Here is a 15,994-nt window from a genome sequence, read left to right on the forward strand (position 1 = left end):
TGACCCTACTGAGTGCTAAGTAAGGGGCTATAATAGAAAAAGCTTACATTTCTGTTTGTGTGATACATTAAGTAAATTTGTTTTAGTAGTCAAAAAAAGTTTTTGAACACCTAATATATATGAGGCATTAGTTAGGTAACTTGGTGGAGATTAAAATGTGAAGAAGGTGAGTAGGCTCACTCTCACAAAATACAGTATTAGGACTCAGAATAATGTTCTGCTTGATTGACTTCAGAGGAATGTGATGAAAATTACACATTGCAACGTGTTTGTTTTTGTAACTGTACTTCCATTGTAAGAAGGCAATTAATGGGAGATAAAAGCACTGTTTTTTTTTTAAAAAGCACCCATGATACATTTTTTTAATTAAGATTTTTTATTTTTAGTTTACAACACTCAGTTCCACATGATTTTGAGTTCCAGATTTTCTTACCCCTTCCCCCACCCCAAGACAGAGTGGAATCCTATATATCTTCTACATGTAACTTCTCATTGAACTTATTTACACAATAGTCAAGTTGTAAAGAAGAATTATGACCAATGGAATGAATTATGAGAAAGAAGAAACAAAACCAAAAAACAAAAACAAAAGAGAAAAAGAAAAAGAAAAAAAAAGCAAGGGTAAAAAGGAGAGCAAACAGTGCACCTCAATCTTCATTCAGACTCCATAGTTCTTTCCCTGGATGTAGATAGCTTCTCTCCATCATGAGTCCTTTGGAGTTGTCTTTGAACCTTGTATTGCTGAGAAGAGAGAAGTCTATCAGGATTAGTCATCACAGAATCCATATATCTGTGGTTGTGTATAATGTTCTCCAGGTTCTGCTCTGCTTATTCAGCATTATATCGTGTAGGTTTTTCCATCTTATTATGAAGTCTGTATCTTCCCCATTTCTTATAGCACAATAATATTCCATTACATTCATATACCACAACTTGTTCAGCCATTCCCCAATTGATGGGCATCCACTTGATTTCCAATTCTTTGCTAGTACAAAAAGAGCTGCTATAAACATTTTTGTGCATATGGGTCCTTTTCCCACTTGTATGATCTCTTTGGGATACAACCCTAGAAGTGGTATTGCTGGGTCAAAGGATGTGAACATCTCTATAGCCCTTTGGCCATAGTTCCAAATTGCTCTTCAGAATGGCTGGATCAGTTCACAACTCCACCAGCAATGTAACAGTGTTCCAATTTTCCCACATCCTCTCCAGCATTTATCATTTTCCTGTTTTGTCATTTTAGCCAATCTGACAGGAGAGATGTGGTACCTAAGAGTTGTTTTGATTTGCATTTCTCTAATCAATAGTGATTTAGAGCATTTTTTCATATGCCTATAGATATCTTTAATTTCTTCCTCTGAAAACTGCCTGTTTATATCCTTTGACCATTTCTCAATTGGTGAATGACTTGTATGCCTATAAATTTGGCTCAGTTCCCTGTATATTTTAGAGATGAGGCCTTTGTCAGAGACACTGGTTGTAAAGATTTTCTCCGAGTTTTCTGCTTCCCTCCTAATCTTTGTTGCATTGGCTTTTTTTTTATACAAAAACATTTCAGTTGAACATAATAAAAATCATCCATTTTGCATTTTGTAATGCTCTCTATCTCTTGTTGTGTCATGAATTCTTTGCTTTCCCATAAATCTGATTGGTAAACTATTCCTTGCTCTCCCAAATTGCTTATAGTATCAGCCTTTGTTCCTAAAGCATGAACCTATTTTGACTTTATTTTGGTAGATGGTGTAAGATATTGGTCTATGCCCAGTTTCTTATAAATAGCATCTACCTAAAACCATCAACAAGCATTATTTGTAATGGGGATAAGCTAGATGCATTCCCAATAAGATCAGGGGTGAAACAAGGATGTCCATTATCACCCTTACTATTCAATTTGGTACTAGAAACTTTAGCTGTAGCAATAAGAGAAGGAAAAGTAATTGAAGGAATTAGAATAGGCAAAGAAGAGACTAAATTATCACTTTTTGCAGATGAATGATGATTTACTTAGAGAATCCTAGAGAATCAAGTAAAAAACTCCTTGAAATAATAAACAACTTTAGCAAAGTTGCAGGATATAAAATAAACCCACATAAATCCTCGGCATTCCTGTACATTACTAACAGCACAACAGCAAGAGATAGAAAGAGAAATTCCAATTAAAGTTACTGTAGACACTATAAAATATTTGGGAGTCTATCTGCCAAGACAAACCCAGGGCCTATATGAACATAACTATGAAACACTTTTCACACAAAGTCACATCTAAATAAATGGAAAAACATCAATTGCTCATGGTTAGGCTGAGCTAATATAATAAAAATGACAATTTTGGCTAAATTAATTTATTCAGTGCCATACCAATCGAACTACCAAAAATTATTTTACATAGTTGGATAAAATAATAACAAAATTCATCTGGAAGAACAAGAGGTGCAGAATATCTAGGGAATTAATGAAAAGAAATGCTAGGGAAGGCGGCCTAGCCATACCAGATATTAAACTGTATTGTAAAGCAGCAGTCATCAAAACTACCTGGTACTGGCTAAGAAACAGAGTCGTGGATCAGTGGAATAGGTTAGGCACACAAGACACAGTAGTCAACAACTACAGCAATCTACTCTTTGATTCATTTTTTAAAAAGAAAGTAAAGGACTTTCTAGTAGTAGACTTGAGGCTAATAGTAGCCACTGATAAGCCTATAAGTAAGATCAGTTAAGTTCAGATATAGGTAAAACTTTTCTTTAGTACTTTTCCTTTCTTCTGGTGTCTGAACCCACCTCCCTGGGCCTTTGAACCCCTTCCTTGAATCAGAACATATGTGTTTCCCTGGGTAGTGCTAGATGAATGGGTAGATAAAATGGTAAACTTCTTCAGACATAGGATATTATTTATGTTTTTTCCTTGAGATTATAGCAAGGAGTGATAAAAATGTATTGAACATTTTAGACATTGTAGAAGTTTAGGTTAGACAGACCTTTCTGTTCCCACAGTTCGTACCATATTGATAGCTGATGGCCTATAAGGCCAGTCTTGTTTTGCAAGGTTTGACTAAAGATGCCACTACACTGTGAGTTTAAGTTTAAGTGAGCAAACCCATCCAGCTATTGAAAAACCCTGGACACATGGGGTATGGCAGTAGATAAAGGAAAAGCCCTCACTGTTTCCTAGCTGGTTTGATTTAAGTTCATTCCATGGGGTTTAGATTTAGAATTATTGACTCATATTCTTATTATAGTTTCTCTCAGGGGTAAATTTTCATAACATGTGATAATAGACCAGGGTTTAAGTTGACACAAGTACAGTTGGAATGTTTGCTTCTGATAATTCTTAAAACTCGGATATACCAATACCTCAAGGCTACCAATGGCATTTTGTTCAAAATTTTGTTTCAATTGTGGCATGAATGAAAATTACCTTTCTTTAAAAAAAAAAAAAAGAAAATGGTGCATAAGATAGTGTCCTAAGAAATCTGATGTTTAAGACTAAACTGAACAAATTATGGTATATGATTACAATGGAATACTATTATGCTGTAAGAAATTACAAAGAGGGTGGTTTCAGAAAAACTTGGGCAGACTTATATGAACTGATGTAAATGAAGTGGCATGATGGGGGTGGGAAGAGTGCTGAATTTGATGTTCCTCACTTAGAGTCATGGAACTGAGTTCAAATGTCAGCTTACCATCAACTAGCAGTATGACCTCAAACAAGCAAACATTTAAGTAAGCATTGTCTTCTGAGTAAAATATGAGAGGGTTAGTCTACATGGTTTTTGTGGTCTTTTCCAGTTTCAAATCTGTGATCCTACAAACTTTAACTTTTTGGACTCGGGTCCTCCTGACTCCAGGGCTAGTGCTCAATTCACTGCACCACCTAACTGCCTCTCCATGACATTTTCAAAGGACTTATGATAAAAAATTCTACCAACCTCCAGATGGAGAAATGATGGACTCTGAGTAGAGACTGAAGCATATTTATTTTCTTTTCTCTCCTCCCTTCCTCCCTCCCTCCGTTCCTTCCTTCCTTCCTCTTCTTCATCTTCTTCCTCTCCCTGTCTTTTTCTCCCTCTAACATGGCTAATGTATATGACTTCATATGTACAATGGGTATAATCTTTCTTGCCTTCTCAATGGATGGGGGAGGGATAGGAAGCAGAAAAGAATTTGTAACTGAAAATAAAAATTATAAATAAAAATGAACAAAAAAACCCTCATAGTTATTCCAGGAGGATATTTTTAATATGTCTGTATTGGCAATAGACTTTACACTCTAAGGTTTCTTTCAGCTCTAATGTTCTGGAACATCACAGAAATTACATAAATTTATATTCTCTCCTTTGGCAATGTGACAGGTAGAACGGTCTATATCCACTTTTTACTCATTCAACAAGTAGATGCTCACCGTGTGCTTGATGCTTAAGGAGTAATACCTAGAAAAAAGCAATTAGAAAGCAAGCTACCCCATATTTCCCACAGCATGCAGTGCTAGGTTTGGGAATGATAAAAACACAGCTATAACTAGGGCATAGTGATGGGAGATTGGTCCCAGGGCACTGAAATTTAGGGGGTGCTGACAGTATTGTCTTTTAGCAGTAGAAATAACTAAACTTTGCTCTTAGTTTGCAAAAGTAATTAATTAAGGTAGGATTTTGCAAACTAGGCCCAACAGTCTCCCTATGAAAGTCATACTCCCTGGGTGAGTTACACCTGGGGCCAACTTTGTTCTTTCCTACTTTCCTTCTAAACTTAATTAGGACTCCTTTCATGCCATTTGCCTTATTGGCTTTTTCTTGGAAGGGAATATAAAAGACAGTCTTTATTACTGGGGTAATTTGGAGGTCCATTTAAAAACTTTATCCCCCCCTCTTAGTTGCTTAATGATTTTGATTGTTGACTTATGCTTTGCTCTTTGCCTGATTTTTAAATGGTAGGACTTTCCCCCCTGCTGTAGTCTTCACTCACTTTAAATGCTAAAAATAAATTGTAATGATCAAAATGGAAGTTGATTTTTTAGAAGCTGAAAGTGAATGTGTATCAACAACAGCAAAAATTAATGCCAGGGAGTCAACCTGAAAGCAAAATATGATTATTCAATTCCATTTTGCATTCCTCATTACCGAAAGAGGCTCTGAGGAGACTCTCTGGCATAAAGGAAAGATTATTGCCAGATCACCTGGATTCTGTTTTTAGCTAACTAGCTAGTTGTGTGGCTCCTTTCTGGAGCTCCAATTCCCAAGTGTAAAATGAGAGACTAGATATTAATAATTGCTGACAATTACATAACACTTTAAGGTCTGAGAAGCAATACATGTGTGTGTGAGAGAGGTGCAGAAACAGTTTTCCTTGGCTAGCCGTTCTTGCCTGAAATTTTCTCCCAATTCATCTCTACCTCTTAGCTTTTCTGGCTTCCTTTAGGTTTCAGCTAGACTTTAACCTTGTGCATGAAGCCTCTCCTTTTCCTCCTTAATTTTAGTGTTTTCCTCTGAGATTATCTAATTATTCCTGTATATATTATACATGATGCATATACAATATATAACATACTATGTATATATAATATATTCCATGCATAGACTCTGTATATCACACACATATATACATACACACATAAATGTGTGTGTATACACACATACATATACATGTTGTGTTGTTAATTTTTTTAGTTGTGCCTGACTCTTCATGACCCCATTTGGAGTTTTCTTGGCAAAGATACTAGAGTGGTTTGCCATTTCCTTCTCCAGCTCACTTTATAGGTGAGGAACTGAGGCAAATAAAGTTAAGTGACTTGCCCAGGGCCATGCAGTCCCACAGCCAGTGTTTGGGGCCCAGATTTGAACTCAGGAAGATGGATCTTCCTGATTCCAAGCCCCATGCTCTGTCCACTGTTCCAGTTAGCTTCCTGGCATATATGTGTATGTATGTGTATCTATCTATACATACATATGTATTTATCTTGCTTGTACTTTTTGTTTGCATATTGTTTCCTTCATTAAATTGTGAACTCCATATATATATATATATATATACATATATAATTGCAAACATAGTTGTAAACATATGTACAAATAAAACATACACATCTGTATATATATGTATGTATCTATCTTGTTTTAAACAATCGCTTGCATGTTTTCTCCCTCAATAAACTGTGAACTCCATAGGTGTACATATATATGTACATATATTTACATACATATATAACTGTCAACATAGTTGTAAACCTCTGTGTACAAATAATATATATCTATACACACATTTGTATGTGTATGTATGTATCTTATTTCTAAATAGTTGTTTGCCTGCTATCTCCCTCATTATACTGTGAACGCCTTAAGATCAGGGACTGTTTTGTGCCTTTCTTGGTATCCCATGCTTAGTGAGGCACCGGGCACATAGCTGGCACTTAATAAATGCTGTATCTCATGCTTAGCAAGGTACCTGATACACAGTTGCCACTTAAGACATGCTTGCTGCCTTGACTATCAAAACTGAATCTTCTATAAAGCCCTGTGGGGTAGATACTATAGGTCATATTGTATTCATTTTCCTGATGAGTCTCAGGGACCTGATGTGACTAGTCCAACATGACATAGTCATCAAAGGTGAGATTTGAATCTAGATCTTCATGGCTCCCAGTCTAGTACCGTATCTACCATACTATGTTGCCTCCTCTCCCTAAGGTCACCCCACACCTAACCATGAGCATCCTATAACTCACCATTTAGGAGGCCAACCATCAATGTTTAATATAAGGGGTAGATGGTATAGATATAGTTAGAGTGTTGACCAACTTCACTCTTCATGTTATTTCACATCCACTTGCATCATAGAAATAGACTTTTATATGTTTGCTCACTGCACTTGTAAATAATTCCTCATTATTAGGTAGAACATTCTCCCTTGGTGTGTTTTTATCCCCAACAGTTGTCTCATTCTCACGCTCTTACAGAAAGTACTTACTCTGCCAACCAATTTCTGGATTTCCTCTTGCTTTTTTAAGACAAGAGCTATTTATGTTATACCTAGTTAATGAGATAGTCGATGTTTTAATGTGCCAAAGGAAAATGATGATGAAGGAATTGGAGAAGTCTGAACACAAAGTCCATTGAAAAATAGAGGTGGAAGGGTGTTTTTTTTTTCCCTCTTGATTTACTTTAGAAAACAATCTGAAACCCTCTTATCTGCCTGTTCTTCCCCCTTCCTTCAGTGCTGTGCAGAGGAGGTGAGAGCTTTCTGTGCGCCAGCGGAGTCTGCATTCCCAGAAAGCTGCAGTGCAATGGCTTTAATGATTGTGACGACTGGAGCGACGAGAGGCATTGCAGTAGGTCACAGAATCTTTTCACCTTCTAAGGGTAACACAGCGAGCCTATTCAGGAGATCAGGAATCAACATAATAACAACCATGACGAACATTTGCATAGACTGATCTGGTTTTACTTTTTGACAGCTACCCAGTGGATGTTCATAGACCTTTTAAAGCTTGTTTAAAGATATAATTTCAAATAGGAGCTCAACAGTTAGCTTCTTCTGTAGGAATTGAAAGCTTCCTTGCAGAGAGGGCTTTAAATTTTTTAGCCTTGGAGAAGACAGTGCCAGTAAAGTGGTGGGGGGGTTGAAAAAACAATTGCCAAGAGTTGAGAAATTAATAGTTTGGTAAGTATTCCCAGATAAATTGTTGTTGTCGAGTCGTTGCAGTTGTGTCCAACTCTTCATGACCAAATCTGGGATTTTCTTGGCAAGGATGCTGGAGTGCATCCATTTCCTTCTCCATCTCATTTACAGATGAGTTAACTGAGGTACACGGGGTTAAGTGACTCGCCCAGGGTCATACTAGTAAGTGTCTGAGGCCAGATTTGAACTCACGAAGAAGAGTCTTCCTGATTCCAACCCCAGTGCTCTTATTGACTGTGCTACCTAGCTGTCTTTCACAAATAAGGGGACATGACAGAAATGGGTCATGTTCCTGGAGGAGATTAGAGAGGATCTAGAAGATTGAGATTCAGCAAAGAGAAGGACTATCTGTTTCTCAGAGACAGGAGTAAAGGAAGAAGAGAATGAGTAAAGATGTAGCAATATTTTGAGGTATGGAGAAGGGAAGGAGAAGAAAGTCATGGCAGATGGTCTCTAGTAGGAAGCAAGGCTATCTGCTTAGAGAGAGGAGAATGAGGAAAGCATAGGTCTTGTGAGGAGAAGGTTTAGATTACCTACTGAGGGTAGTGTAGTGTGATAGCCAATAAAAGAAGAATAAAAGCCTTTTTTATTCATTAGTGAAAGCCCAGCTAAGATTAGATAAGATGAATCTACAAAGGATCTAGTCAGCATGATAGAGTAGCTTGCTTCAGTGGCTTTCAACAGTGTAGAAATATAAATGCAAAAGGCAGATGGTGGTAATGATCTAGGGCTGAGGATTAGCAGGGCACCAACAGAGAGCAAAAGGATGGTCAACACTCAATATAGTTGAATTGTTCAACAATAGAGTCAAAGCTACGAAGAGAGAAAATGGAAGCTATAACAGGAGTGGAATATCAAGGATCTAGGGTAGATAATAATTAGGAATGCAGTAAACTTCTTGAAAGGAGAGGTGCTGTGGTTAGAATAAAAATGTGAAAATAGTAGTGAGGAGGAAGAAATATGTCCCAGGGTATTGGGGAACAGGAGAAAAGAAGCAACCAGGACTGGAAAGGATGACCAAGCAAATAGGATCTTCTAAAGAAAGCTAAGTTTCAATGAGACATCTAAGTGATATATTACATAGAGTGCTGGACTCAGATACAGGAAGTTCTGAGTGTGAATCCTACATTGGACAAGTATTAACAGTGTGAATCTGAGGAAGTCATTTAAAAGCTCTCAGCCTCACTCTCCTCGTCTTTAAAATGGGAATAAGAATAGTACCTACTTCACAGTATTGTTGTGAGAATCAAACGAAATAATATATGTAAAGCACTCTGTAAACCTTAAAGTGCTCTATAAATGCCAGGTATTATTATTATTAATTATTTTGAGAAGATGGGACACTGCGAAAAGGGGACTAGGATGAAGGTCAGTTTATTAACAATTGACCAGGGGTTCCAGAAGGCACTGTGAAAAGTGTGACTAGAGAAGGAAAGGTATAGGAGGATTAGGAGGAGAGTTAGGGGGAAAAGGCCAGAGAAAGAGGATTTCACTTTGGGACATGGTGGTTCCCAAAAAACTCTGGATTAAATAACCAGGCGGTATGATTTTTCTAGCCTTTTGGAAAGTCCCAGTTGTTGGAAATTCTATTTTCCAGAGTCCTATGCAAACCTGAAAGCACTGTAAAAATGCCAGTTATTATTATTATTATTATTATTATTAATTTGATTGTGACTTAGACTTATAGAATCATAGAATTTTACAGGTAGAAGAAATCTTAAATATTATCTAGTCCAGTCCCCTCATTTTATAAATGAGAACACAGAGAAACAGAGGTTCAGGAGAAACTGAGGCTTAGTAGAAATTTAGTAACTTGCCCAAAGTCTGTCAGTTTTAACCAGAAGAAACACAATTTGCAAAGCAGAAATAAGTCAAAAAGGGCTTTTAGCATCAGGGAAGGGAGATGTGGAACCTTAGGGCTTTTTCAAAAAAAAAAGTCCATTGGCATTAAATTATATCTAAAATAAAGTTACAGATTCAGTGAGCTTCACCTGGTATCTCTTGACAATGTACCATTCTTCCTTGGTTATAGTAGAGGGAATAATAAAATTGTAAAAGTCTCCTAAGGGCAAATGGATAGATAGATAAAAAGATAAAGATAGATAGGTACATAGATAGAGCATTTATTGAGTTCTTATATGCCAGACACTAATGGTAAGACCAGGGAATACAAATATGAAGAATGGTAATCCCTAGCCTCAAAAGGCACCTGATGGATAAAAGTGTGTGCATCTATATGAATGTGGGGAAAGGAATAGTACTTGAATAGAAGCAAGGTGAGTCAGGCATGGAATTGGGTCAGAAGTTGTATACTAATAGTCATATACTAATAGCAAGTGTATGCTTAGAGCAAAGGAGGAGAAAGGAAAAATGACATAAAGCAAACAAAAGTTAGAACCATTCAGTGTAGAGTCAAGTAGCTTTATATACCTCAAGATTCCTGGAAGACTTCATTGTATTAGAGTACAGCACCATCATTCATATTCCAAATAGTGTTCCTAAGTATATCATTAAGGCAGAATTCATGACTTCAAAAATAACCATGAATATGCCTGAATGGTCCAGAATCACAGGATTATAAGGAATTCTCTAAGTAGAAGGCAGAGGAGTTAAAGCATTTATTGAAACTCAAAAGTAGCAGACCCATGGACCAGTGTCCCCAATTCGACATCCTGGCAAGAACCTTCCAAAACCAGTACGCCCATCTCACAGTAGTGACCAGGAGGCCACCGAAAAACATTATGGCAGCAAGCCAAGTTGTACTGGTGCTGCCCTCCCCGCCATGCCAGGACCCTCCAGCAAGAAGACCATCTACTGTCCTCAAGCCCCTGCTCAGCACTCTCCGGTCTCCACGAGGGTCAGTCCTGCTTTTTTGTAGCGCCTGCTGGCGTCGCTGCTGCTTCCACTGCAATCTCCAAGCTGTGTTCCAGCTAGCTGACTGCTTCCTCTCTCCTTCAGTTCTTAACTGCTCTCACCAACTGCCTCTTAGCTCTGCTCCAGCCATTCAGCAAGCTCCTCCCACCACAGGCTTCGTGTCATCACATGGACCAGAACTCAGGTGCCTACATTGGCTCCAGTCCTAGCCACTCCCCCCAGGACCCTGAGAACCCCAGCCCTGAAGCCCACTCAAATGGGCAGGAAAGATCTTCCCATTCCCTGATTGCCTTTACACTACGTCATCAAGAAAAGGTTAAATTGCACTTAGCATACCTTCTTTAATAAGGCATAAAACATATAAATGCCATAAATGTGTCCATCGATACGGTTCAAGCAAAACCAAATATATTTGATCCAGAAAGGGGTCATATTTCAGTATGCAATTGGTATAGAATGATAGGAATAATAAGCTTTGTGATCATAGCCATTGTTCAGAGATGATTTGTTATCGAAAGGCTTCGTGGAGGAAGGGAGGATGTGAATTTGGCTGTAATATGAGGCATTCATTATTGCCCAATACTAGAATCCTTGCAAAATAATGCAAATAGAAGGCCATGGTTTTTGTTCATGGTGAAACATTTGACTTTGAGCAAGTGAATTGAACTCTTTAGGACTGATTTACCTCATCCATAAAATGAACTTTCTTTGATTCTAAATGCTAACAAATTTGAGTTGTGTGGAAATATGGTAGCTATTTAATATCTGTACTTTAAAATGGTCAAAGAAACATGTTTATATTCATAAATAGTCATAGGAGATAGAGTAAATTTTGCTGAGCTTTTGATAAGTTTTTCCTTTCTTCTCTTATTTAAAGAGTTTTTAAAAAATTACTTTATCTAGTTTTCCTTTACTGAAAGGATCATTGTGTGAGTGCACAGAAATTGGAAATATAAATGAGGACACTGATGAGAACTCATCTGAAGCACTCATCTCCACTATCTTTAATGCCCTTAAACAAGAACTTCAGATAATATTTCCTCCCAAATATGTTTGTTAATACAAAAAGGCATATGTTCAGAACAACATCATTTTATGTAAGTTATGCAAAATTACACTCACGTAGAGCAAGGCAACTTCAGAAAGCATCTTTTGGAAAGTCTTGATTTACAAGGCAGCAAACTGTGCTGACGTCTTCTCTTATTCTTAGTTCAAATAAACATTTACTTGAATAAAAGGCAGCACTATGATCTTTGCTGTTTACTGGGTTGTACAGGCTCTGCAACAAAGTACCTCTGGTTAAAATTTTGTGTATTTACCAATTGGCCAGACCTCACTGAAGTCAACAAATTGTTTCTGAAAACAAGGGTTCATTTTGTATCTGACCTCTGAAAAGGACTGCTTGAAAAAGTCCTTGTTTAAGTGTGTAAGTCATGATAGAGGAAAGCTGACTCTATTAACTTGTTGGATAATGATGGATTTCAATCTTAACATGTCTATCTGTTTAAATTTTTGGAAGACAAATTTATTACATCATATCACATGGTGATTTGATGTTGTGCTACCAAATTTGACTACTGTATACTGGTTCTGAAACCATGTGAGAGGCATACTGATTTGTTCTGATAGTCAAAATGAAAAGTTTGGTTTTTTTAAGGTATTGCCTATCTTAGCATCTCAGAGTTGGAAAGGCTCTCCAGAGGCCATCTAGTCCATTTTCAGGACAAAACTTTCAATCCTTTCTATTGATTCCACATTCCACAGTATTCCCTCTATAAATAATCCAAACAAGTATTCATTCATCCACTCTCTGATGGAAGACCTTTGGTGAGGAGATCACTATCTTTTGGGGTGCCCATTTGGACAGCTTTAATTTTTAGGAAGTTTTTCAGAAAAAAATATATGGCTTGTAAATCTCTATGCATTGTTCCCAGTTTTAAAGCATTCCTAAGAAGATAATTCATAAGAGGGGTCCCCTTTCAAAACTTCCAATGGAAATATATATTCTTTGGTACAATAAGTTGACCACTCTGAAAGTTCTCATATTAGCCTTATCTGCCCTAGGGATTATACTCAGTCCATGAAAGCTACCAAGTCAGACATGTCTGAAACGACTGACAACAAAAACCTGAGACAAGTCAATCCTAGATAGTAATTTTAAAGGAAAATGTTACATTGATAATGTTATTGAGTCCTCATTAGAGCAATTAGCTTTTCATAATCTGCAAGTAAAGTCTCTAAAAAGCTTCCATAGGAACAATGGTCACTGGAGAGAATTGGAATGACTTTTCTCCTCTGATCCTATTTGGAGCTGGGCTTCTTCGCCTTTTTGTGTCATGATCCCCTTTGGCAGTCCAGTGAAACCTACGGACTGATTCTCAGACTAATGTTTTTAAATGCACAAAATAAAATACATAAGATTATGAAGGAAACTAGTTATATTGGTACAATTATCAAATATCAAAAGACACATTTGTGATATAGTAATATATATGCTTGTTTTGTAATTGAATGAGACAACAAATATTAAACATTAAAGGATCTAATAATTATAGTAATTTTGAAGTAGTGCTGAACATAAATGATATTTTGAGATATCTGCAACAACTATGAATGATACAGAAATATCTTTTTCTATTGTTGACAAAATCACAAGTACTGCTAATACTATTGCATTTTGTCGCCTATATTCATTATTGGAGTAAATGTTAAGTTTCAGTTATGGTTTAGAGAAAAATGTAATTTTTCCTATGAAGTTCACAGAACTCCTGAAGTCTAATCATGTTTCCCTGAAGAAGGTCCCTGGATTTCAGGTTAAGATTTGATTTAGAGGTATTACTAGATGTTGGTCATGAAAATTTTAATGTCCGTTATACTAAATTTGGAGGCTATATCAAGGGTTTAGTTAGGGTCTCAAAAAGGTAAAAGGAATTTGTTGTAGTAAAATGGCCTTAAGGTAAAGAGCTTTAAAGAGCAGAAGGACCTAGAGTCAGCGGCTTTTAGTCTCAACCATGCAATTTTGAGTAAGTCACTAAACCTCTTTTGACTGTTTTTGTTTATTCAATTCACTTTAAGAAACATTAATCACTTACTGTGTACACCGTGCTAAATTCTGGGAGCGGGGGAGAGGAGGACAGAGGGGAAAGAAAAGTACAATGGTTCATGTCCTCAAGGAGGTTGTATTTTATTGGGGAAGGACATTCAATATATATGAGACATTTGGATTGGATATTCTCTCAGGTACCTTCTAAGTGTAAAAAAAAATCCATAACTATGATCTGATCTGATAACTTATTCTAATATTCTTCAAACAAATGATTTACAGGATGTTATGCTTATTTACAGATTGTAGTGAAGATCTATTTCACTGTCACACAGGAAAATGCCTTAATTATAGTTTTGTATGTGATGGATATAATGACTGTGGAGACCTAAGTGATGAGCAAAACTGTGGTAAGCATGAATATTATGATTTACCAATGAAAGGTCAGATTGTCTTAGTAAACCGAGTAGGAGACAGGAGTGTTGAGCAGTTTGGGGGCAGTTTGTTAAATGATTTTCCTCGGGAATTTCATTGTTGGAATGGAATTTTATGTAACAAGAGCTAGCATTCATATAGATGCTTTAAGGTTTACAAAGCACTTTACACATGTTGTCTCATTTGATTCTGACAACAACTCACAAGGTAAATGTTATTCTTAGTGCCCTTTTATTTAAAAATGAGGAAACTGAGAGAGGTTAAGTGATTTTCTCTAGATCACCCAGTTAGTAAGTGTCTAAGGCAAGATTTGAACTTAGGTTTCTCTGACTACAAAGAATTTCACATATGTATGCCTGTGGATTTTCATGCTCATATTTAACTATTGCAATAATATAAGATTGACTAAATGAAATCAAGAGTTAATGTGACACTGTAACATGTTAATCTGAGTTATTTAAATATTTATCTGTCTGGTAAGACTACTCCCTTATGACTATAATTCTTTTTTTTATTGGATTAGTAAACAAAATTATAAGGTATTTCTAGCCATCGTGAAGTTGAATTCTTTGAATCTCTGTCTTTGACTATGATTTACGCTTTAAGATGCTACTTTCATGAAGATCAGGTGAGATATAGATATATACACATGTACATATGTATGCATATATGTACGTATATATATGAAAATGCTATTACCAACTGTAAAGAACAATATAAATGTCAGCTTTTATGAGGAGACTGGAGACTTTGGATTTTTGAAAGGATTAGCTGAAGAACCTGGTGGTGTTTAGCCTTGAGAAGGGAAGGAGGTGGTAGGTGATGGGGATATGGGACATGCTGGCTGATTTTAGGTATTTGAAGAATTCTTTGTAGGAAGAGATTTAGGCTTATTCTCCTTGGCTCCAGAGGGCAGAACTGGGAGCAAAGGGGCAGAAGGGTCAGGGAGACCAATTTTTCTGGAAAGGAAGCTCTCAGGCAAAAGTTTGCAAACGGATCACCTTTCTGTGTCCCATCCTAGAGATTTGAGGCAGTGGAGCAAAGTAGAAGCAGCCCTGGAGTTAGATAATCTGGATTTGAAACCTGCTCTGCTAGGCATTATCTGATTACCTTGTACAAATTTTTTAACTTTTCTAGGACTCAGTTTCCTCATCTGTAGAATGAGAGGATGGGATGGAATAATTTCTAAGTTCCCTTTCAGCTCTAAATGCTGTGATCTTGTGGAAATGCTATTCGCACTAAAGGCTTTGCATATGCAATACCTAGTCTTGTCTAAAAATTAGGACCAAATGTTTATGTTCACATGGAGATCTTTTAAAATTGTTCTTTCACTTCTCCTTCCCATCTGGTAAATTGGAAAAAGAAAGTTTCCTTTTCTATGAGCTGGCACAACTTTGGAAACTCCTTTAGGTTTTGATTTTGTATATTACTTTAAAGGCAGCTAACGGTAGAAAAGGCGGTGGCTGTTGAATAAGCTGGGGAAGGTAAGCTGGGACAATGAAGAACAATGGTAGAATGAACTGAGGAGCTAGGAGGAATAAGGGAATGTGAAGAGAAGAGTGGGAAAATGATCAGGTCATTGGAGTAACAAGCCAGAAAAACTAGCTGAAGGAGATAAAGGATCAAGTTAAGGAAGATTCCCATGATTCCTGGTTGCCAGGCAAAGAAGTAGGCTATTGCCTCATTCTTGCTACATTCATTTGTTTGTTCAACATTCATGAAGTGCCTACTTTGGTCAGAGTCCTGTGCTCAGTCTTGTAGGGGGTAAGAACATGGGGCCATATACACTTGGAAAGAACCTACAAAATCACCTAATCTAGGGATTCTTACCCTTTGGTCTATGAATTTAAAACTTTTTTCTTAATAATTGCATCTCTGAATAATTTTTTCCTTTGTAATCCTATGAATTTTATGCATTTAAAACATTCTGAGAAGAGATCCACAGGTTGCATCAGATTGTGAAAGGGTTATA

At 36.9% G+C, this 15,994-nt stretch overlaps 1 protein-coding gene across 1 annotated transcript in view; it reads left to right on the top strand.

Annotated features, from left to right (window-relative positions):
* CORIN (corin, serine peptidase) overlaps positions 1-15,994 on the top strand; it is a 216,528-nt gene that overhangs the window by 131,013 nt on the left and 69,521 nt on the right. Inside the window, exons 6-7 of the mRNA XM_036764058.1 lie at positions 7,207-7,320; positions 13,890-13,997. Of these exons, the coding sequence (XP_036619953.1) occupies positions 7,207-7,320; positions 13,890-13,997 (222 nt within the window). The remainder of the gene's footprint in view (positions 1-7,206; positions 7,321-13,889; positions 13,998-15,994) is intronic.

This window comes from Trichosurus vulpecula, chromosome 6 (assembly GCF_011100635.1).
Source record: "Trichosurus vulpecula isolate mTriVul1 chromosome 6, mTriVul1.pri, whole genome shotgun sequence".
Lineage (NCBI taxonomy): Eukaryota > Metazoa > Chordata > Mammalia > Diprotodontia > Phalangeridae > Trichosurus > Trichosurus vulpecula.